The following is a 25,275-nucleotide window of genomic DNA, read 5'->3' on the forward strand; positions in this document are numbered from 1 at the left end:
GTACTCCTTGTATGGCATTTATTACTTAAATCACCCCAACCTACTCTTTAATGTTAAGGGATAATGACTTTTACCAAAATTTGGAAGATGCTGCAAATGTTCTATGCTCTGTTACACCAGCATTGTGTATTTTTTTTCCAGTTTTTGGGCCATTCATTCCAACTTCACTTGGGCCCTACAGTGACTCCAGACTCATCTGAACACCAGATGAAAATATCTGTAATTATCCTTTATAACGCAAATAAAACCCCACACATTCCGGCCTGAATGTGATTAAGTTCGACCTGTTTCACTTGAGTTCATTTAATCTCAGAGCACCTTACTGTCCAAAAGTCTGAGTTCACAACCAAAAACTTTGTCTCAGAAAATTATGGAGAAAAATAATTATTCTATTTATTTATTTATTTATTTACTATTACACTATACTTTTCATGGTCATTGATGAGTTATTTGCTGTAAGCTTTATGAATTAACCGGAACTACTTTAAAAACTGGTGCAAACTCGGGAGCGCGCGCTGTCAACCAGCTCCAGCAGGCGCGCGCCACCCCCTCATCTTCCTCCTCCTCCTCCGCGTGCATCCCGAGGATCCCTCCAGTGCTTTGGCTCGTGCTGCCTTTTTAAGCAAACGGACGCAGCATGCCATTCTCTACTCGGCCAGAGGACGGGACGCAGTGAGGAGCTCCTGTGTCGCTCATTTTTAACCCCCCCTCTCCTGTTGTCACCCCATTGTCTTTGTTATTTAGTTGCCTTTTTTTAAAATTTGTTTACACGGTTAGCTAGTTAGCCCCTTCCGTCATGTACAGGTATTTCGGGGAGCTGCTTACTCGCTCCGCGGGTAGCGCACTGGCCTCGGGCTGCGTCGACTCCGCTCTCCCGGTGTCCTCGTCTCTGATGCGGGTCCGTCACTATGCCGACGCGGCGGACCGGCCCGACGACCCCAACTTCTTCAAGATGGTGGAGGGATTCTTCGACCGAGGAGCCGCCATCGTGGAGGACAAGCTGGTGGAGGACCTGAGGACCAGGGAGAGTCCCGAGCAGAAGAGGAACCGTGTGCGGGGCATCCTCCGCATCATCAAGCCCTGCAACCACGTCCTGAGCGTCTCTTTCCCCATCAAGAGGGATAACGGAGAATGGGAGGTGGTGGAGGGATACCGCGCCCAGCACAGCCAGCACAGGACGCCCTGCAAAGGGGGTAAGGAAGAGCCCGACCACACCAATTTGACAGCTAGCACATTAGCCAGCTACCTTACTTAGCATAACTTAGCAGCAGCTTCAAACACTGTACACAAGGCAGGCTGCCAACAGCTGCCGCCCATAGCTTCACTGTTTTTTTTTTTTTTTTTTTTATCGTGTAAGTTGGAGGTGTGCTGCCACTCTCGCTGTTGTCATTTGTTCATGTCGCCTCCTGTGATTTCAAAGGCTGTCCTGGTCATATGAGACCCTGAGGTGCAGGCTTCAGTGACCTTCCTGCACACTTGTGGCTGCAACGTTACAGCAGTGCGTTAGCTTGCAAGCTAGCAGCAACTAGCTGTCAAAGATTGGAGCCCCCCCTGCCATAGTAGGGATGTTGGTTAGCTGAGTAGGCTACAGCCAGCAAACCCTCATTTTGTTTTTGATAATCTACTGAAATGAGGAATTTTACCTTGGTCAAAAAGTAAATATTCAGTTTATGCCTCGTTTATAACAGGCCAGAGCTGCTCCACTTATCTTTCAGATGTCAGATATGTGCCATGGATAAAACACACATAGAGGCATCAGGTGTTTCTTCAATAGGTTGTCAAAGTCTGAATCTGAATCAGAACTACTTTATTGATTCCCGAGGGGAAATTGGTTGAATTGTAGTTGCTCAGATTCTCAGGAAAAGAATAGAAAAAAGAAATAAGAAATATAAAAATGTGCATCTAAATAAATACCTAAAAAGTGTGTGCATTATGGACGCATATGCACATTAATCCTACTTGTGCATCAATCCTAGCTTTAAAAAAACTGTGTGCATTATGTCCAAGTATGTTCATTAATACTGCAGAATATTACAACAATAAATACAGAAATAAAAATTGAAATTCTCCATGCCCCAGTATCACTGCATATGCTACCCAAAACACATGTGGACCCCTTGTAGGCTTACTGCTGATGCACTGCTCTGTCAGATGATTCATGCATACAAGCAGGCGAGGACAAAATCAGGTCAAACACACTTTTCTCACTTAAAAGAAATACTTGTGTGGTTTAAATAGCTGCTTTTAATTTGTCTTAGCTGATGTCAGCCTCGGTCAGGGTATGACAGACTGACTTTTGCTCTTTGGTTCAAGGTTCAAGGTGCGAAGCAGGGGCATTATGGGCTAGTGCAGCATTGCATTCTGGGTAATTTGTGAGTAGGATATGATATATAGTGGTAGGGAGAGTAGGGGAGGGGGTGGTTGTGTATCCAGGCGCTCCTATTTGTCAGCAGTTAGGCAGCGGGGGAGGGTGCAGAAGGTATTCTCAGTAGAAAGAGACATGCTATTCAGTCAGTCACTCAGTCAAAGGGCATATTTGAACGGTGTGAAGCGGACATTGGCCAAGTGATAGTACTGTGAAACCTTTCCGTTGCACCTGCTTGGTGAAGCTAACGTAAACCTACTCTGGGGAGGCATTATTCTGCTCTTGCTTTCTACATGGTATTTGTGCGCTATGCAGTATACACATGAGTTGGAAAAAGAACAGGCTGGGTGATTTCTCTTTCTGTATGACAAGGTAGATTAACAGCGCCACCATTTGAAATGTCCAGTCCATCCTCAGTGGGCATATTGGTATATAGGCATATTGGTAATATCAGTAACATTAATAATAGAATCTCTGTGCCACTATCGCTGCCATCAAGGCCTGGGGAGAGCCCTGCCCCACCTCCATTTGTAGCTAAATCCCAGCCCAGAAAGCCAATATAAGTCCTTTGATATGCTAATATAGCCTACTGGTTAGTGCCCTGCCCTCTCACATGCTGTCTGATCCAGACATAAGATGAGACTGATGCTTAAAAAAATATTGTACTCAAAGTACAGAGATTGTTACCTTTTCATTCATTTAGATGTAGTGGCACACCATAGTAGGACACCTACACCTGCATTAAACTGTAAAATGAATGAAAATACATCATAAGTTTTTATCATGCCTCATGTAATTGTAAGCAGAATTGCATTTACAGTGGAAAAAATGTCAACGTATCATACAAATACCAAATAAGAAACATTTTTAAACTATAACACTTACTGGAACTGATCCTGCAGTGGACCCAGGATTGACCCTGGGCTTAAGTACCAAAATGAGCTCTACACACATCTCACATCTACAAAGAATATACAGGATGCATAATGTTGATTGAATTGACACAGTCTGTTGCTTAATCAAGTCAGGATGTACCAACCAGCTGTCTACAAGGAAGTCTGCCCCTCATTGCAGATTCCTGGATAACAGGGTTGCATAGGGGTAAGGAGCTGTTATTTTCCAGTTTAATCATTGATACAGTGCACAGACCCTTGGCCATGCTCAGATCACAGTAAATTACAAAGTGCAAAGGCTGTTTTTGTGTGTGCCGGTGATACTTTACACCCCTTTTTAGAACCGCACGGAGCAACAGCTGCGGGGCTGACCTACAGTGCTTTGTAGAGAGTTTCTTAACATAGGATTGTATGTATGTGTGTGCATGCGTGTGTGTGTGTGCATACACGTGCAAATTTGTGTGCTCACAACCTGAGAATGTGGCAAAGGTTGGACCACTGTTAAATAGTGCAGACTCCTCAAGTTCTGTTTAGTCTGCCAAATCATCAACATCCTTCTTCTTTCATGCAGAAGTGGGATTAAATCCGCGTTACAGGCATGAGTCACGGGGGATGTTGCTTATTGCTGTTGAGTGAAAACCTTCTTCAAATGGCCTTATTTTTTGCTTGACTTTCAGTTTATTCAATTTGCTTCAAGGGTTTCATAAGACCAGAGTTTACAGTATTTTTTCACCTCCCAGAGAGCCGTGCAGTCTTTCAGTGGTTATGAGGTTTTTACTTGACAGAGACAGTGTAGGTGTGTTTTATCTCCTGTAGTGATAGGATAGGAACTCGTCTTTGTTTCATTCTCTGTCCACTGATTGTATGACTTTTGTGTCTGCTTTATTTAGGCTGTGAGTTTGCACATCACATGTGTTACAGTGTGTCAAATACCATTGCATAGGCATAAAGAGTCACCCCACTTAAAAGCTGCCAGCTGGCTGAAAGCATTTCAGTACTGTTGATGTCAGTGGAGCTTTAGTGTCACGTGGCGAAATGCTGTTGTGTTGCACTTTTCACCCCATCAGAAACAATTTCTGAACAGCTTCTTTTGCCACTCAGCAAGATGAATAAACTGCATCGCCTAGGAAAACAACTCCCTGCGTATAGCTATTTCTTTTTTTTTTTTACATTGGTTTTAATGCAGACTTTCAGTGTCATGTGACCTTATTGCTGCATGAGAGGCCTTACCACCCCTAGAAGAAAAAACAATGAACACTGATGTGTGCAGCCTGTTTCCTCCCTTTTGTTTCCAACATCTTTTTTTCACATCTGCAAAAAAGTAGTAACAGCATTAGTGAAAACCTAGACAATGGAATGAATATAGAAGAAAAAAAAAATTACTAAAGGGCAGATTTACTGAAGAATTTAAATGAGAGTTAAAATCAATAGACATACCATTTTACACATAAAAACCTGCAAAAGTACATTTTTAAAAAAGGCATTCCGAAGTCCAGAGGCCTTGTAGCAGAAAACTGCAGCAACTCGTGAGTTTCCATGTGAGCTCTGTTTATTTCCTCCAAGGAGAGAAGTATTTACAGATATGTTTTGCTGCTTGTGCTGCAGTGGGCTGTGGGCTGGACCAGTGATTGGATGGATGGAGGGGGGATGGGAGGCGGGAGGTATTTAATGAACCAGATAGGCTAGTTTTTGTTCAGTGAGATCGCTGCTCTCCCATGTAGCTCTGAGTTAAATGAATTAGCTGAGCCTGGGATGAATGAAGAGAGAGAGAGAGAGAGAGAGAGACAGGGAGAATCTCAGCTGCACACTGAGAGATGGAGCTTTGTATGGAGAGGTTTGGTCTTCATCCAGCTCACTTCTATGATGACATTCAATATGGCAGTAATTACAGACTAAGAATTGAGGGCACTGACTGAAATATTGTAAACAAGAGTGGGTGGCCACTGACTCACTGGGTGGTGCTTAGAGATGACATCATACCTCAGACTTGTCAAGAGGGTGGGCTTGAGTTTTGGAGCTGGGATGCATATCACCTGATTCAATATTATCACAATAATTGCGTGCCGATTCCATATGTATTGTGATTTTGATCTGTATTGTGATCCAGTATTACAATTTATTGCAATTTTTTATTATTATTATTTTTTTTTTTGGCATTTTCTCCTTTATTCGACAGTCACAGTGGAGATAGACAGGAAAGGCAGGGGAGAGAGAGGGGATGACATGCAAGCATAGGACCTGAGGTCAGATTCAAACCCCAGTCGCTGCAATTGGGACTAAGCCCTGGTACATGGTGCACACTCTTAACCGGTGAGCCACCGGGGCGCCCCACAATTTATTGCAATTTGTGTTTGCCTGTTTAACCCCAGGCCATGGGAAAACTTGAATCATCAAGTATTCAAGTATTTAAGCATTTAAGCACCTAACTACTGAGATTCTACAAGCATTGGGATTCGATATCACAATTTATTGTGATTTTTTTGGTCTCTGAATTGTATTGCTACAAAGAATCATGTGAACTGATTTTTTTCCCACCCCTATTGAGCTTCTGCTTCCTGTGTTTTTGGCCTTGACCTAAGGAACTGTAATCATTGTGATCAAACACACATATACACACAGTGCTTTTGCCCCCTAAATCAAGCTGCAGTCTCCTCTTTGTGCTGCGTGCCCTTGGATTTCTCTGTGTAAGCTAACTCTAGATGAGCTATATTTGGTAGTAGCACATGCACACACACATGCAGATACACACATTGTGGCGGTAGGATAGAGTAGAGTGACTCGGGCAAACTGGCTGGACAGGCAGACTGCTGCTGTGTGAATACAGTTAGTGTTGGAGACAGGATGGCCCACACATGTTGCCATGGTGACGGCAGTACACCCCAGAACACAGGAAAGAATTACTGTAGCTCAGAGGCTGGGGTCAGATTGGGTGGCTGGGATTGGCTCGGTCATCTCCACCCGCCCGTCACTGTGGCCGTGACTGCCAGAACCAATCAGTGATCTCTGACCTGTGGCTGTGGACACACACACACACACACACACACACACACACCCTCTGACTGACTGTCCAACCAAGTCTTTGTGCACTGTTTGCACTGTTAGACCGAACTTAACTGTTTTTTTTTTTTTTTTTTTTGTTGAGCTGTACTTGTTGGAAGAACAGTTTTTTATGTAGCCTAATAGTCTTGTAATAGTTGCAGTCTAGCCACTCAGCAGGCTCTAAATCAGTTTGTCTCATCTGTTTCAGGGTCAACATTTGTTCTTAGTCATGATGACACAGTCCTCAACATAGGCCCGAGAGCCATTTAATTTTATTTTGCAAAATAGAAAGTGCAGTTATCCTAAATGCTTTCATCCACTGTTTCAACTAGGGCTGGGCAATATATCAATATTCTATCAATATCATGATGTAAGACTAGATATCATCTGTAATTTTGGATATCATATCATGATATTGGCTAAGTGTTGTCTTTTTACTGGTTTTAACGGCTGTGTACCAGTAAAGGGACGCAGTTTTCTGAACATATCAGGCTGTTCTAGCTATTGTGTCTACCCGCTTAGTCATCATATCCACATTAATAATGATTTTTCAAATTAAATATCTCTGGGAAAATATGATAGGAAAGCAAAGTCGTCCTTACAATATAATCACAATAATGATATTGAGGTATTCACTCAAAATATTGAAATGTTTAATTTTGTCCATATCATTCAATCCTAGTGTCAAAATAAAATAAACAAGAAAGTGCAACAAAGCGTTAAAACCCAATAAAATAAAATAATAATAAAAAAAACTATTGCAACAGCAGCTAGAGATGGAATCACAGGACAATAAAGGAGACATTAATTTTTATATATGTATATATTTTTGGACAAAGTGGAGCCACGCACCTGTGGTCCACTAAGAACCAAGATGCGGGCCAAAAATGGATCACCAATTGCAACCCACTGCTCAAAATAGATACTTCAGCCAATTAATAATGGGCTTATACCCACATTTGTTAATACATGTGTTTTTCCCTTCTTTTATCACAAGGTTGAATTCTGTTTTGCAACATATGTGTATAACAACAGTTCATGAATGTTTATAAATGCTCATTCAGATGTTCTTTGTGCACTAGCCTGATTGTTAACTGACCTGTGTCTGTTTCCCTCAGGTATCCGTTACAGCACAGATGTGTCTGTGGATGAGGTGAAAGCCCTGGCCTCTCTGATGACCTACAAGTGTGCCGTGGTCGGTAGGTATCAGGATCGCTTGTATGTTATCTCCTTTCCTCCACTTATATAATCACCTCTCCAACCATTTTCCTGTCACATGTCCACCCATTCTGTCCGGTTCCTGTGCTGTAGCTCTTTGTTCCTTTCTTTTTATGCTGGCCATGTACTGGTGCTTAGACAATTGTGCTTTGTTTGATTTTAACATTTAAACAGGTTGATTAAGTTAAAAAAAATTGTATAAATCTGCTGCTTACCATCTGTTCTTTTAGTGTGTTCTCAAATGTTTTTGATAATATCTTTGTATACGTAAATTCTAAAAACAGTAATTTCATCATTGTGCTCTACAAATATTTGCACTTATAAAGCAGTCACAGCGCACACACATTTTTCAAATATTTTTTTAATTCATTTTTGTCCACTTTATGAAAGAGAATACTCTTATCCAGCCTGGTATTCCTGGCCACACCCCTGATTACAGCCACTGGTGAATCTGCATCTGTTTGTCGATATTGTATGTGTTTAAAGCATGCATCTCTTAGTGTGTAATCCTAATCCCATGGTTTTTAAGATGTATTCTTCCTCTCCAGATGTGCCATTTGGGGGTGCCAAAGCTGGAGTCAAGATCAACCCCAGGAATTACTCTGTAAGTCTTAAAATGTCAACCCTCTTCCCCCACCAACACGTAGGAACATGCTTAGATACACACAGATGCCTAACTGTGTGCAGTAATACTGTGTGTGCATGCTGCTGCTTCCCTGGATTGGACATGATTGAAAAGCAGCAAGGCCTGGGTTTAAGATGAACTCATAATATAGCTTGTGCTAGGAATTAGGGGTGGGAATGCGTACAAAAAATTCGAAACGTATACACGCGCCGTATAATTGCGTGTACACGTGTCTTCAGAGTTGGTGGATTTTGACCGCTATACAACCGTTAGGGGGCGCTGTCACCATTCAAATAACACAGTCGCAACCGCAATTAAGTTCTTAATTGCTTCGCTTCGTGGCTTGTCACATTTTCTGGATATGAAATCCTTCATGCTAGCTTGCTGTTGTCGTCCTCCACTCGCACCTGCACTGACGCCAGTCTCTGTCCCCAGGCTATTCGGGTGTTTCCACTGCAGGTGGTTTACCACTGAGCCTGTGCTGCTACCCTTAAAAACTAAAGCGACTTTCACATAGTACACGGTTTGGGCCGTGCTCTGCGCAGGGTTAGGGTTATTTAAGTTAGCTCGGCACAGACCAGTGCGCCTTCGCGCCCCGCGATCACATACACAAAGAATGGCTGTGCCGGCCGAGGTCTGTGCCGTGCATGTGCTATGTGAAAGCCGCTTAATTCAGCGTGACACAGTGTACACTTGACAGTGTTTCCGCTTACGTTTCTTTGAAACAGCTGCCAAACAGTGCTTCTATTTTCGGTGGATGCTATCGTGCTCGTGAGTGAACTTAAAGTCATGTAATGAAAAAAAAAAAACGTGTACACGGTTAGTGTTTTTTTCACAACGTTTATGATTGGCTAACCGTGTACACGTTTACATGTGTACAAGTCCCACCCCTATGAGGAATCATGGGAGAAAATACTACCCTCGTTCACAGGATGCTGTACTCTACATTCTTGCTCAACATCATATGAAGGATCACTTTCTTTCTCACACACTCGCATACTCACAATAGTTGACATCCATCTTGCTTGAAGGTGAAGAACAAGGCTGCAGAATCTAATTCCTTTTATTTTATCCTCTTTTTTCCCCTCCTTGGTAGGTTTTCAAAGGGAGAGCCAGAGTAAGAGGAGGAAGAGAGAGTAATAAAAGAGAGAGATAGAGATCAGGAAGGAGGGAGATGGAGGGAGAGAGGCCTCTTTGTATTTGGCAGTTGAAGCAGATAATTACACCTTTATTTCTCTAGAATGACTTTATTTCAGAGAAAGAGGAATTACTGTGCCCATAGATGACAGCTGCACTTGATTTAATGGACTGAGTGAGCATTTTAGATGTTTTTGAAGGGCCATTTATTGCTGGACGGCCAGGAATACTAAATGTTCCTTGGCTTGACCGCCCCCTCCCCATTGTTGAAATGCACATATGTGTGAATCCCAAGAAATATTTATTACATAAGTCTGAGTTGTGCTCTTGGCTGTAGCTAGCCAATTGGAAAGACAAGAGGTAAGCTATGGCCTTTTTATTTTTTAGCTTTTATTGTTTGGTGTGTGACCTTGCTTGTGTGCAGTGACCGTATACCATGACTATAATATGGTTTAGCTAGTACCCGTCCTTGGGCTATTGCAGGTTGTGTGTTGGTTTATTGCTGTGTAGGTGCCAGCAAGCAGTATTCCCCTCAGGCATCAGTGACAAACAGTGACCAGCCTTTATGGGCTCACAAAATGGGAGTTTTAGTTTCATTTGACTGATTTTTCTACTAATAGATGACAGTGAGTTGATGGTCATTGCCTCTGTTCCCAGAGATGTCTGGCAAGAAAACAGTATCTATCATAAACCTTGCAGTTTTGCCAACATCCTTGAATAATGTAGCCTAAGATTTATTAAAAAACTAAATTCAGTCATATTTTCTGAACAATTAAAGGCATGTGTCGCTGTATATGAGGTAGAAACTCTTAGCTTTGGTGGTGACTTTGTGGTGATGTACCTCTCTTTCATCCAGCCTCTTCTTTCCCACATGTCATGCCTTTCATCTATCATGCCTGGAGTATTACCACGGTGACAGTATCGATAATTATTATTATTATTATTTTTAAATCTCTGCTTTCTCTATCTGCTAGGATAATGAGCTGGAGAAGATCACCAGGAGATTCACAATCGAGCTGGCCAAGAAGGGCTTCATCGGTGAGTTTGATGTAAAGGTGTTTGAAAAGATAATATATTTACTCATCAGTTTCAGAGGTAATGTTATTATGTGCAGGGAGCAGTAAATTGTTACACGGCCTTTTATGTTACTTCTCCATTACAACCCCCAAATAGGTCATTGCAGCCTTTAATTTGTTCAATTCAAACACAAGAGGGAAAGACATGAGACTTTTGTATACCTGCAGGCACAGCAGCAGCCTCTTGCACACTTCACTGCCCTGCTCTGCGTGTGTGTGTTTTGCTGTCGAACATTAATATGGTCAGACAGCCTCTGTTCAAAAATTCAGTCATCCATTTCCCCCTCTCCTCCCTTCTGTCTGTCTCAGTCCTCCCATCCCCCAGCCCTCTCCCTGTTTGCTTCTGTTTTTGGGCTCTGTCCCAAGACACGGGGTCATGCAAGGCACATGTATTTATGACCCAAGGACACCAAAGTCAGTCATCAAAGTCAGTTCTGCTAACATTCACCCAGACCCCCCTTTCTGGACTCCAGCCTGTCTGCAATAATTTATTAAAGAAATTACAGAGTGTTAATTTGCATGATTTTGTCTGCAATGTAAAGTATGCATGCACACTTGCTGTGCTGCGCTGTGGCTTGTAGCCTAATAATTCCTCTGTCTTGTCTGCTCTCTTTTTCTGTTACCAGGGCCTGGCATCGATGTCCCAGCCCCAGACATGAGCACAGGAGAGAGGGAAATGTCCTGGATTGCCGACACATACGCCAACACCATTGCACACACTGTGAGTCCTCAGACGCACACACCCATCCTGTCTGATGTGGAATATTTTTTTAACTGTACATGTAAATAAGCCAACATAGAGACAAAAGATGATGTTCAGCTCTGCCTGGCTCTCAGTCGTATTCCTTTCCCTCCAGATCCTGATGACTCAGAGAGGAGGCATTTTTCCTCCCTGAGTCATCAGAGCAGATTTATCCGGTCTGAAGCCTGTGTGTGTTTGTGTTAGGACACTCTCAGTTAATCATTCTCCTATCAAAACCTGTCGAAAAGGACTTATTTAACCAAAACTGGAAACATATTGGCTTATGCATGTCTGTGTGCACGTGCATGTGTATGTGAATAGCTTACTATGTTGTAAAGGCATCATACTTCTTGCTGTCTGTGGTCAGGTGATGGGAAACTGGGCCACATGTTAGTTCTGCAGTCCAATTTACCAATTATTTGATTTATAAATTGCTATGTTGTCACAAAGTTTTAACTATGGCTAGGCCATCCAGTTAGTGGAGAAACAGAAGTTCAGATGCTATTGCTTTGTGCAGAGCAAACATAAAACACAGCCTATCAGGAGCCTGTTTGATACAGTCATTGTTTTGCTGTGATTTAATTGGCTCATAGTCCCAACAGTACAGTGGTCAGCAGAGACCAAGTTTGAGAACAAGCAAAGGTTAAAAACAATAAATCTGAGGAATACCGTTGAGATGAAACTATCATCTCAAAAACCTAGCCACCGATGCGGCTGTTTACTCTTACTGATGTATCTGCCAAAGACAATTTCTCTGGCATTTGGCACTTAGATGTTCATTTCACACTCTGTGCAGTTCAGTTTCACCTTCTCTCTCACCCTCTTTCACTCTATCCTGCCATGCATCCTCTGTCCCAGATACCCTTGGCAGGACTCTGGAGTGGGTGACACATTCCTGCCCTGGGTACCCGAATGAAGCACATTCTGGGTAGCGAGTGCTGTAATTCATTCAGGTTGTCTACAGGGCTCTTTGCTGCTGTAATAGCTGAAAAAAATCTGCCTCTTCCCGCCGCACTGCACAACCTCTTCTGACTGCATCTGTGTGATCTTGGCTGTGTGTGCAGGACATCAACGCCCACGCGTGTGTGACGGGGAAGCCCATCAGCCAAGGCGGTATCCACGGGCGTATCTCGGCCACCGGTCGTGGAGTCTTCCATGGCATCGAGAACTTCATCCACGAGGCCTCCTACATGAGCATGCTGGGCCTGACCCCCGGCTTCCAGGACAAAACCTTCATTGTCCAGGTACACAGACATACAGGCAGAAGCATGTCTGTTTCAGTGAGATCATGCACTGTATATATGTTGTGTTAATGCACACACACACACACACACACACACACACACACACACACACACACACACACACACACACACAGGATTTAAGTTGTGGCTTGAAATTGCACAGGATTTTACAGCCGCGTCTCAATCAGAGCCATGCCATCTGCTTTAGTTTGGTCCTGATTTCCTCCTGCCTGACAGACAGCAGTGAATCAAGAGACATTCCCTGGACAGGGGGACAAATTAACACCATTTGTAGGTGAGAGCGGCCTTCTCATCACCTCCAGTTTTCTGTGTAGGCATATTTTAATTGGTGAGGGCTGGAGCCTGAAGAACTTCCCTTATAACATTGTCAAGTGGTGGTCTGTATTCATTATGCAAACAGAGAAAATGTATAACAAAGAGATTAGTTCCATGCATTTCCTCATTTAACTATTCTTAATTAACAAACAAAAGATCTCAGTGGCTCTGAACAAAATTAGAGGAACATTTAAACAGAAACAACATCAATTAAACACTGAAGTTAGTCATATATGCAGCTAAATAAATACACGGCATTACCAAACTCAAACAATAAGAATAAGTCACTTTCTGACGCGCTTGACAGGCATAAGGCGTTCACCTATGTCTAGTTAACTCTGGATAGAGTGAGTTTATTGTCAAATAATTTTATAACATGTTCTTATATATACTTTATAGCACTTTTCAAGACAGAAAAGACAAAATGCCAAACAAACAGGTTATAAAAAGGCAACATATAATTCAGTATGAGGGACAATACAATGCAGAGATCATTTAGCTCAGAGTGAAAAATCAATTTGAATTATTATGAACCTTGTTAATACAAATTGTCAACTGTCAAGGATAACATTTACCAGTTTAAGACCTAATCTGCAGAGATAGAAACACAAATGTGTGTGTGTTAGCTGTTTGAGGGGGGTGGGGATGATCAGAGGTCAAAGAGCGGTTCTTTTTATTTGTCTCAGTTCTATTTGAAACATGGGAGTGCCTCATGTTTCCTGGACACACACACACACACACACACACACGCACACACACGTACTTTCCCCCAGATTTTTGACTTGGCCTCTTTCTTGTGCCCCTTTTCCACCAAAAAGAACCTGGTGCTAGTTCGGTGCTGGTGCTAGAGCCAGTGCTTAACTGGTGCCAACAAAGAACTGGTTTGCTATTCCATCAGCCAAGAGCCAAGTCAGAGCCACGTCATGACGTCAGCGTAAAATGTGATCACGTGGGTGTGGGTGTGCGAGACGCTCGCTCGGAATCATAATGGATGACCCATCGTAGCGATACAAATACTGCTTGTGTCTTTACAAGCCTACATTGCGATCCAGAGGCAAAAAATGCAATTCTTGTTGGCTACCTGTCGTATTTGTGGTCGGAACGAACGACGACTATGTTAAGCTATACGTTTATAGCTTTCGCTGTTCCCGTTTGGGTCTGTAACCGCGCCCACCAATGACGTGGTGGGTCGTGTCATCGGTTCTTTCTCTGGCTCCTGTATAGCCCCTGCTCGAAGTTGGTGCTTGCCTGGAACCGATTTGGAACCAGTTTGGCCGGTGCTTGGGCGGTGGAAAAACAAAGAACTGGTGCTAAGTCAGGCACTGACTCCGAACCAGCTCTGGAACCTCTTTGGTGGAAAAGGGGTATTGGAAAGCTTTTGATAAGTTCTGCTATTTTGTGACAGCTTTGTATGACTGTGTAGTGAGCCTGTATGTTTATCTGCATCTCGTTCAACAAGAACAACATCGCCATCGCCACTGTCGGGACGAGTGCGCTACAGCATACATACAGATGCAGAAAATGTGCCTTGATTGTTTCTTTCACGATGGCTGTTGCACATGACACCCACATCCAATGTTTCCTCTGTGTGTGGACACAATCCTCTTGCAGGTTGCGTGACTTCTGTTACAAACAGTACAGAAACAGTAAGAGATGGTGATGATGTATGTAGATGGGAGGGATGATGGGGGATGAGAGGAGGATTGGGGTGAGGGGTCAGTGATGACGAAAGGAAATGGTCAGGCGTGACAACAGCTGAAACATGACGTGGGTCTTCAAAGAACTAATCCCTGTGTTTGTGTGGGTTAGTTTTTGAGGATTACGTTGTGGGATGATTAAGTTTTCTTCGAGGTTAAGTGAATATTGAGATCAAGCAGTGAGCAGATCTCCAGTGTGGTGTGGGGATCAACACAGGCTTGGTTTAGGCTCCTACTGTCAAGCATACACACATTTCTTCTGGGTCTGTTACTAGTGAAGGGTATTGTCAAAACATTCATCACTGCTATCCTCATTTTATTCACTTCCGTCTGTTTCAGTCCCAACCAAATTAACCAGCAAGCCAGCGCAGTGATACTCATCAATAGTAACATGCTTTGGATTGTAACCAAGCAGCAGAGGAATGTGTCCCTGCCAGCTCCCATCCCACCCATCTGTGCTCATGTCCCACTCTTTCTCACCCACATTCACTCATAAGTCTTTAATCAAACACATGGCAGCGGTTGGAGGTGACTTTATGAGAGAATGGTGTTTAACCAGCAGTGGCTCCTCTGCTGCACATGTAGTAACCTCATGTGGCCACTTGATGGCACCAGAGTATGTTGTCTCATTGAATTCACACTCACACATTGAGGGTGAGTTTTACATCGTTTATCATTTGAAATAAAAAAACAAAAACAGCTTTATCAGGTACAATATATATGCTTCCAAGCTCCATACCAGTGCGTTTGAATATTTCAGCCCATTTCATAAACTGCACACATACTTTAGATTACCACAGATTTTTTTTGGTTGTTTTGTTTCCTCAAATGCCATGTGTTTGAAATTTAATGGATAGATTGTTATGAAAATCGGTGATCAAATTTATGCCCCATCCAGAGAATGAACCTCATCCATTTTGGGGACTGCCTGACTTTTTACATAAGATATTTGAACACAAGATATCACAAACTGTAATTGGTGCATTGCCATGATTTTGGTCAGTGCATTCATACTCCCCAAAGATAAATTACTCTTGGTTGTGGTGACCCGAAGGCCCTCCTATCTTCAAGCAAGTGTCATTTAATATGTCAAAATCTATTGAGCAGATTGTCATGGCATTTCGCAAACTCACATTTCTCTTTTTATGATGCCCGTATCTGCTCATCATTTATCTTCTTGATTTGATTTTCCAGGGCTTTGGCAATGTGGGTCTCCACTCCATGAGGTACCTGCACAGGTTCGGGGCCAAGTGTGTGGGAGTTGGTGAGATCGACGGGTCCATCTACAACCCAGAGGGCATCGACCCCAAACAGCTGGAGGACTACAAACTGGTACCAGCACAGTTCTCTTCCTCTTCCTCTCACTCCCATTTCTTATATTTGCTCTCCTCTTCTACCTGCAGTATACACTCCCCCTGGTCTCTTTACTGATTGGTGTGCTCTGTGTGTGTGTGTGTGTGTCTGTGTGTTTGCCCCATGTAGCAACATGGCACCATTGTTGGCTTCCCAGGGGCCAAGCCTTATGAAGGAAACATTTTGGAAGCCGACTGCAACATCCTGATCCCTGCTGCCGGAGAAAAGCAGCTCACCCGTCACAATGCTCCCAGGATCAGGGCCAAGGTAGGCACCTGCGATTCCACCCACAATGCCTTTCTCTGTGTCTTCATTTGGATCCATGTGATCGTTAGTGTAGTGTACCGCCTGCTTTGTTTCAAAATGAGCTGCACTGATGCATTCTCACTGTTAATGTAGTCCGTGTTTGTGTTTGTCTGTTCCAGATCATTGCCGAAGGTGCCAACGGTCCCACTACCCCAGACGCTGACAAAATCTTCCTGGCCAACAATGTCATGGTTATTCCTGTAAGCAAAGACTCAATGAGCATACACACAAACATACACACACCCCAACGATAACAGACACAGAAACCTTTCCAGGCAGATATAAAGCAGATTTTAAGCAGACATTTGAGATGTTGCCAACAACAAAAAAGTGAATTAGGTGCATTTCATTCAGTTGGGATGAAGTGAATAAACTGACTTCTTGAACATGAAAGTACAGAAAAAAGCTGAGTGGAAAGATTGTGATGGTACAGTCCCTTGTGCCATAATCCAAAGAAAACATTCTTATAGAGGAAGAATAAGAAGAATTAATCAGTTTTGTGCAAGTTAATGAGGTGTATATTTATAATTTTAATCCACACAAAGGATTTCCAAGTGTGCAATATTTCGGCCAGCTGCTCACACAGATAAGAACACACAAAACTGTGCAACAAAAGGCACAGACACATGAACACACAACAAGTAAGTGTAACTAAGTGTGTGTTGTTTTGACCTGCAGGACATGTACCTGAACGCCGGCGGTGTGACAGTGTCCTACTTTGAGTGGCTGAAGAACCTCAACCACGTCAGCTACGGAAGACTGACCTTCAAATATGAGAGGGACTCAAACTACCACCTGCTTAGTGAGTGCCAGAGTCACATGACACAATCTGGAGTTTTGGTTGCGTTTTTGGTTTTCAAAAATAGTCATATCACTCGCTTTAAAATCTCACCAGTGGTAGGCACATAAGAAAATACACATGAACTGTTTTGAATTAAAAGAAATTTTTATTAAAATGGCGTCATACATCATAACACTTTGGACCCAAATTAATTTGACAATAGAAATCAAAATTGTTAAAAATTTCACAGAAGTTGACAAAATTGATTGTATTACAAACCAGAAACTACAAACACCCACCACCTTTAAAAAAAAAAAAGGACAAAAAACTTCAGGAAATCCCTTGGAAACCACACATTTTGGAAAAGTGATTACAATGTGTCATATATTTTTAAAACAATATATATAGTTACAGATCTTTATAGATAAAATGAGAAGGTGAACAGACTGAACTTAACTGTTTTACTGATTTATCATATATTTAAGATGACTGAAACATGGCTTAATGTGTGATTTATTTTATTATTTTTAGAGTTTTGATTTGTATAACTTTCTCCCTACTCCATTCCATTCCACCACCTGTTCTACTTTTCTCTGTGCTCTAGGCAATTTCAAGTTTGTTCTCTTCCTATTCTTCAGGTTTGGAGATATTCATGTGTGACATTTCTTTTGCTAAAGCTTCCTGTTCCTCTTCCTGTTCCTGTTCCTGTTCCTGTACCTGTTCCTGTTCCTGTTCCTGTACCTGTTCCTGTTCCTGTACCTGTACCTGTTCCTGTTCCTGTTCCTGTTCCTGTTCCTGTACCTGTACCTGTTCCTGTTCCTGTTCCTGTACCTGTACCTGTTCCTGTTCCTGTTCCTGTTCCTGTTCCTGTACCTGTACCTGTACCTCTTCCTGTTCCTCTTCCTGTTCCTGTTCCTGTACCTGTACCTGTACCTGTTCCTCTTCCTGTTCCTCTTCCTGTTCCTGTTCCTGTACCTGTACCTGTACCTGTACCTGTTCCTGTTCCTGTTCCTGTTCCTGTACCTGTTCCTGTTCCTGTTCCTGTTCCTGTACCTGTTCCTGTTCCTGTTCCTGTTCCTGTTCCTGTTCCTGTTCCTGTACCTGTACCTGGTCCTGGTCCTGGTCCTGGTCCTGGTCCTGGTCCTGGTCCTGGTCCTGGTCCTGGTCCTGGTCCTGGTCCTGTCCCTGTCCCTGGTCCTGGTCCTGTCCCTGTCCCTGTCCCTGTCCCTGTCCCTGTCCCTGTCCCTGTCCCTGGTCCTGGTCCTGGTCCTGTCCCTGTCCCTGTCCCTGTCCCTGTCCCTGTCCCTGGTCCTGTCCCTGTCCCTGTCCCTGTCCCTGTCCCTGTCCCTGTCCCTGTCCCTGTCCCTGTCCCTGGTCCTGGTCCTGTCTCTGTCTCTGTCTCTGTCTCTGTCTCTGTCTCTGTCTGACTGTCTGTCTTAGCCTTAAAAACCCTCTGTCAAAATTATCTAGGCTTTCCTCTGAACCATACACCACAATTTTTCCAGTGTGATATACACATATTGTGAATTCATCAGTTGCATATTTATCAGCCAGCCAAACTTGATTAATCCCAGGATATTCAGCTTCTAGTGCTTCTACCCATCCCTGTATGTTATCAGTCAAGAAAATGAGGTTACATCTTCTACCAGACCTTTGAACATCATAATACAGCTCATCTTTATTGTTTGTCAGTGTCTCTTGTTTGAATTTTTTTTTCATTGCATTTTCGTCTCTTCTTCTCTGTTCTGGGGTCCTATTCGGTTTCGGCCTGTAAACTGGGTAGTTGAAAGGACGAGCAGTCATCTGTATATATAAAAAAACAACAGGAAACAAATAATGATGTCATTGTTAGATGATGCAAAACATTCAGTTCTTTCCCCTTTGATTTTTATTTTTACCTTGTCTTTGTCTTGGCCTTGCGACACTGTGATGTGGTTTAATCAGCCTAGAGGTGCACACGCTGCCGGGCCAACAGCTGTCACCTGCAGGGCCAAAATACAAAGTCCCAGGTCAGCACCCACATATAATTTGGGTAATATTTGGCTTATCCCTGGCCCATCAGCATGAGATGGGAATTCGTCTTTGTTTCTCACTATATTCCCTGATAGGTCTTGTCTTCATAATATCCCTACCCCACTATGGCTAAGATATGTGCCAGTCACACAGTAAGGACACAGCCCAACCATAGTCCTGGTAGTCCTGATCTCCTTTTACTCATAAATAGAGGACAGCTTCTTTAAAATCTAAATCAGCTTTGAAAAAAATGCAGTCCAGTCTAACAGCAGCACTAACTATGAGCTCAATGCCAAACATAGAACTGAATGAACACCTCTATTACTGTGACAAAAAGGACAAGTGAGTGTTAAGAGCAGCAGAAAAGGAAACTTTATGACAGAATAGGTGACAGATGCTGTGGAAGATTTGGTGGTTCTGGCTTTTTGCTTTTTAGAGTATCTAAATTTTGCACACTCAGAGAACCTCTCTGTTCCTCCATTTTCAAGATTTGACCGACCCAAACCCGGTCCTGGAGCAGATTCCATTTTTATCCGAGATCCCTAGTTAACAGTAGCCTCCATCTTACTTAAACATCTGTTGATATACAGTAGCTGACAGAATAGGATTAAAGAGATTGGTTTCCTTTACCCCCAAGTGAACGTGACTTTACAAGTCTAGAGTAACTAAGAAGAGTCTTCATCTCTCAGACCTAGCTTAGCAGTACAAGCTCTCCTGAACATTTACAAGTTGTCTCCTCAAGTGAAGAAGACATCTGCTGTGCTAAAGTATTCTTTAAATGCAGGATTCAGCATTATTCAGTTCAGCTTTCAGAAGCATAAAATTAGATCTGAGTGGTAGGTTAATTCAAACTTTGAGACAAATATTCGAGAAAAGGATTCTCACTGAATCTGTGGTAGATCAGGCAGTCCCAGTGATGTCGCTCTGTAGATCTGGAGGGAATGGGCATCGAATGAAGAAAGCTCTCTGCTAGAAGATGTTGAAATCCCCAAGCAGTTGTCTTGCCTTATATAAAAACACTTAGCCAATCAAAAGTCAGGAAGAATCCTGTTTCACCATTTATGTACAAATTCCTGAGCCTACATGGTTTCTAATCTCCAGAAACAAAACTTCTTGTGCCAGGCTGTGATAACAATGCCCACTACATTTGTTATGATGAGATGTGTTGGTTCAAACAAGCAAACAGCCCTGTGGCTTCTTTGAACGGCTTTTGGGAATGGAATAGAATTCAGTGCCTTGACTAAAACTTGATGATAGAAATAGTGTTGGAAAATTTCCATGGGAATTTTTGGAAATTAACGGGAATTAACGGGAATAAATGGGAATTTTGTGGGAATTTTCGGGAATTTATATTCACTGCATTCACCCGATCATATACATGTATACATAATAAACATTTTGGTTTGTTATAAGCAGATATGCATGCAAACATGTTACATTTTAATGAATTTCCCGGGAATTTTCAGGAATTTTCCCTAGCTGAGTCAAATTCAGGCATAGGACTGTGTGCAGTACTATTGTTAAGGTGTGCATATGAAGTGGTTCAAACTACCCATTAAAATGCATAGAAATGCAGGAAATTGAATCATGATGCTGATGTGATGATCGTCTGTCTCAGTGGAAGTGCTGTAGCCTAGTGGAGTATAGGCTACTGACTGATGATGATCAAATGTGCTCGAAATTATTTGCATATGTGAATCATGGTGCACAGGTGAATTTGCATTGAATCATTTAACATATTTGTTTCCACCAAAATGCAAAGTTGACTGTTTATATTTAAGTTTTATTTCACACACGTGGGTATGGGGATGATGATTTTACGGTATGCTGGCATTGTGGCCTTTGGGTTAGAGGTGAGTCCTGAGTTCAGGACATTAGGGTTTCCATTTCCAAAATGGTGATATTGATGTTGACATTCATTTTATTGATTATTGTTTATTTTTGCCCCATTCACCTTAAGTTAACAAAAACAAAAACGAAAATTTCCAAAATTCCCAAGCTTAAATTTCCATGGCAACTTTTTAAAAACCTCATTCAAATCGATGACAAGAAAAACGAAAATTCCCAAAATTCCTGAGCCGAATTTTCCCGGGAATTTCCGGTAAAATTGAAAAAAAAAGTGATAGCAAAAATCTTCTAAAAATGTCCAATATTCTAGAGTGAAAATTCCCATGGGAATCTTTGGAAACTTTCTGGGAAATTTACCGGAAACTTTCCACCCCTTTGCAACACTAGATAGAAATAGTGTGCCTTCATGTGAATTGGAGAAAAAAATTGTTTATTTTGATCTGCCCACAGACCACTTTTGACAATACAGTGGTCTCTCGTTTATCGCGGGGGTTACGTTCTAAAAATAACCCGCAATAGGCGAAGTAGTCAGCTTTATTTTTTACAATTATTATAGATGTTTTTAGGCTGTAAAACCCCTCACTACACACTTTATACACTTTTCTCAGACAGGCATTAACATTTTCTCACTTTTCTCTCTTGTTTAAACTCTCAAAGTTCAAACCTTCGTAGAAAAACAAGTCCAGTATTATAGAATGAACGCATTCTGTACTGTACAGCAGACACGGCACGGAGGAGATTAATTGACAATGGTCTACAGTCCCTTAGCCAATCAGGACGCAGAACACAATGCGCTGTTAAAAAAAAAAAAAAAAAAAAAAAAAAACATGCAAAATTGCACTAAAAAAATCCGCGAAACTGCGAGGCCGCGAAAGGTGAACCGCGTTATAGCGAGAGACAACTGTAAACAATAATTATAAAGATACACCAGCATTTTCCTCCTACATTTTTAAATTGATCTTTCCACCTCTGTTCTCTTTTCCAGTGTCTGTGCAGGAAAGTTTGGAAAGGAAGTTTGGCAAGCAGGGAGGACCCATCCCGATTGTCCCCACTGCTGACTTCCAGGCCAGAGTCGCTGTGAGTGAGACACACACACACAACCCTATTGTACAGAAGGGCATATGGTGTTTTCATATATAGTGTAATGTTTCGATTTCAGCTACATGGGTGTCAAATGGGTACGATCTCTCATGGAAACACTATAGAAGGTGTTCCAGAAAGAATAGCCAGTCAAAATAAACTGAAAACGACTACCCCTCTGTCATTGACAGCTCCACTTACCGAGCCTGCATGCAGTAACATGCAGTAAACCCCACATATCTGGTATTCCAAGCAGGTTAAAACAAACACTGCAAAAACTCAAAATCTTACCAAGATTATTTCTTATTTCAAGTCAAAAATGTCTTATTACTAGTCAAAATATCTCATTACACTTAAAATAAGACATGATCACCTCAGAAGTAACTTGTTTTTAGACAATTGTCTCTTGTTTCAAGTGAAAATTTGCTTGAAACAAGTGAAAATTTGCTTGTTTCATTGGCAAAATTTGTTTCTTGTTTCTAGCTAATTTTCACTTATTTCAAGTGAATTTTCACTTTTTCCACTGGCAAATTTTGCCAATGAAACAAGCAAATTTTCACTTGTTTCAAGTGAATTTTCACTTGAAACAAGTGAAAATTGTCTAAAAACAATTTACTTCTGAGGTGATCATGTCTTATTTTAAGTGTAATGAGATATTTTGACTAGAAATTAGACATTTTTGACTTGAAATAAGACAAATAATCTTGGTAAGATTTTGCGTTTTTGCAGTGAACACAAAGAAATATTTGACAGAAATGGTCTGACCAACAGATTTACACACACATTGAGCAAACCATTATGAACAGTGAAGGGCTACTTTGATAATGACTAAGATTGCAAAATATGTCTTCCTTTCATGCAGGGTGCCTCTGAGAAAGATATCGTCCACTCTGGCTTGGCCTACACCATGGAGAGATCTGCCAGGGTGAGTGAGTTCCACAAGACGGTTGTCATGAACCGGCTCAGAGTCCAGACATAAACAGGGGAGACCACACAGATAACTATGGTTTTAAATAAAGTAAATTGAATTGACCACAGTTAACCAGTTACAAAAATACAATGTGAATGAGTATCAGTGGTTTCAGTAGTGAAAGTGGTGGATGCATGTGTGAACATGTACAGTATTCCAGAAAATCTAACAGAAAATAACCCAACACCAAACCAAACCATCCTGGCAGGGAGGAGAGAGAGAGAACTGCTGTCATCAGCTCTTTTATAGCCGTGAGCAGCAATCAGTGGAAATCTGTCCAGGTGTGGCTTATCCACCTGGCCCACTACTGCCACTCCCAACTGCAGGCCTCCTACACAGGGAGAATAAAGAAAACCCAGAAAGTAACAGAGGGGGAGGGCTCATCACACAGTCCAACCTGCTGCACTGAGTAGATGACTCATAATAACACTGACTAACATCAAACCCAACCCTCGCCTCAAGCCACACTGATTTTTTGCATGCCTAACATTGCAAACTGAGAGAAACCAGAATAGTGTTTGTGCAGTCAGTTTATGCTTTTGCTTTGTATGTTAAAGACTATATAAATCTGGTTTGCCTGGTTAGAATAGGTTTTACTGAATGAAGCAACACATATCTGTGTATTTTTCCCATTTATCTGATTGCGTTGTCTTCTGCCATGCAGCAAATCATGCGCACAGCCAGCAAATACAACCTGGGCCTGGACCTGAGGACGGCTGCCTATGTTAACGCCATCGAGAAGGTCTTCAAAGTCTACAATGAAGCGGGGCTCACCTTCACATAAACGTCCAATCGCATTCACCCAACACACTCTCCCCTTCCCGCTTGCTATTGATCTCTTTCTCCTGCTTCCTCATCATCATTTCCCAAGCCTCCAGATCATATCTGTGTTTACATTAGAGAATCCCACCAATCTTTCTCTCGTGAGACACACCCACACTGAGACATTCTGTGGCTGGCCTGATCCTGTGTCCTGTGATTTTTGTGCTTGCACAGTATCAGTCGCTGTTTGAATATCAGCCCGTCCTCGTTTTTGCTTGAGAAAAAGCCAACAGAGAGCTACATCCTGAGAGAAACTGAGAGAGACCCCATCTTTGCTTCTGCACCCATGTAAACGTTCCTGCTCGTGGTGTATGGTAGCCATAGTGGGAGCCTGCTCCTGTGATCCCTGGATGTGTTTATTACCCTCCTGTTGTGATTGTTTTAGCCGACAACACTGCAGATGCCTTAATTCAGAGAGAGTCCTGCTCTAAAAGGGAGACGCCCAGTTCAGTTAACTTTAATTGAAAGGGATGTAGTTTTAGCTTCAAGAGAATAAAAGAAAATGATATTAATATATTGTTCCTGAGTTTATCTCGCACACCGAGGCCAGGCATCACATTGCTGAGGCTTAGGGTTAGTGTTAAAGTTGCCAGAGATTAGGATTCCCAACAAGGTTTTTATCTGAGTTTGTTTTTAGATTCAAGGTTCAAGGTTTTTGCGGTTTTTAGTGGGAACACATACCCTCATTCCCCCATCGCCCTGCCCTCCCCCTCCCCTTCCCATCCAGCTTATCCCTCCCAGTCTCTTCCAAAGCAGCTGCTCCCCAACTCCTCCGCTGGCCAAGAGGGGAGACATGGTCACTGTGACAGCCAATCTCCTGTTTAATTTTCTGCTTTTAACCGTCCAAGTTTCACATGGAAATTACTTTGGGATGGAAGAATTGTATTGCCTTTTTAGTTGTTGTTGGAAAACAATAAAATGTCAATAAAGATACAACACAGTGTGGTTATTCAACATGACGATTGGAAAATCATCGTTTATTATTAGATAATAACAGAGAGGTCATAAAATGGTCAAGGAGAGTTTTCAGCGCGGAGGCAGAGCTGCGTGCTGTAGGTCTTCACTTAAATGCGCTGAAAAGTTTTTGTGCTGTATCTCCAAGACCTAGAAGAGGACATACACAGAAACAATATGGTGGGATAATTAAAGCAGGTATCTGATGATGAGTTTAAAATGCCTTATTTTCATGTAGTCCCATTGTTCATAATATATTAATTGATTTTAAAGGTCAGTAAAACGTAGCTCAGATATAATGGGTGGAAAACTTTGGTAACAAACAGCTCACCTCCACTGCCCTGATCCTGTTTTCCACCTGTGACAGCACAGCAACAAAGACATGATTATACATCCACTCAGGCAGATTGCTCTGTGCACAGTAGTGCTAAATAACTTATTAATAAACCAATAATACACAAATATAAAACAAGACTTTAGTAGAAATTTAGTACTGCTGTGGAGTCTCTCCTCATGCCAGGTCCTGTGCAGAACAGAAGCAAATAATACTACAAATAGATCACCTGATTCCTTTTCTTCATTTCCTCCCTCTGAGAGACCTTAGAAACAAAGACATCGTAACATAATCACTCAGACCGAATGCTCTATACGCAGTACTTCTGAACAGCTTGACAAGAAGAATAACATATATAAAAGGGAGTATTTGTGGCAGTGCATGCCCCTCCCAGCCTCCCAGGAGAGGGGGGCATGGGCGAGGCATTCAGGTGAGAGTGTGT

The 25,275-nt window shown here is 42.2% G+C and overlaps 1 protein-coding gene across 1 annotated transcript; it reads left to right on the forward strand.

Annotated features, from left to right (window-relative positions):
- The first annotated feature begins 559 nt into the window (after positions 1-559).
- Positions 560-24,478, forward strand: glud1b (glutamate dehydrogenase 1b). The gene is made up of 13 exons (XM_030077414.1): positions 560-1,193; positions 7,416-7,496; positions 8,064-8,119; positions 10,252-10,315; positions 10,980-11,074; positions 12,160-12,339; positions 15,567-15,704; positions 15,855-15,992; positions 16,151-16,231; positions 16,710-16,833; positions 21,659-21,750; positions 22,616-22,678; positions 23,388-24,478. The coding sequence occupies exons 1-13, from the start codon at positions 797-799 to the stop codon at positions 23,505-23,507; spliced, it is 1,629 nt and encodes a 542-aa protein (XP_029933274.1). The 5' UTR covers positions 560-796; the 3' UTR covers positions 23,508-24,478.
- Positions 24,479-25,275: the final 797 nt, after the last annotated feature.

This window comes from Myripristis murdjan, chromosome 19 (assembly GCF_902150065.1).
Source record: "Myripristis murdjan chromosome 19, fMyrMur1.1, whole genome shotgun sequence".
Taxonomy (NCBI): Eukaryota; Metazoa; Chordata; class Actinopteri; order Holocentriformes; family Holocentridae; genus Myripristis; species Myripristis murdjan.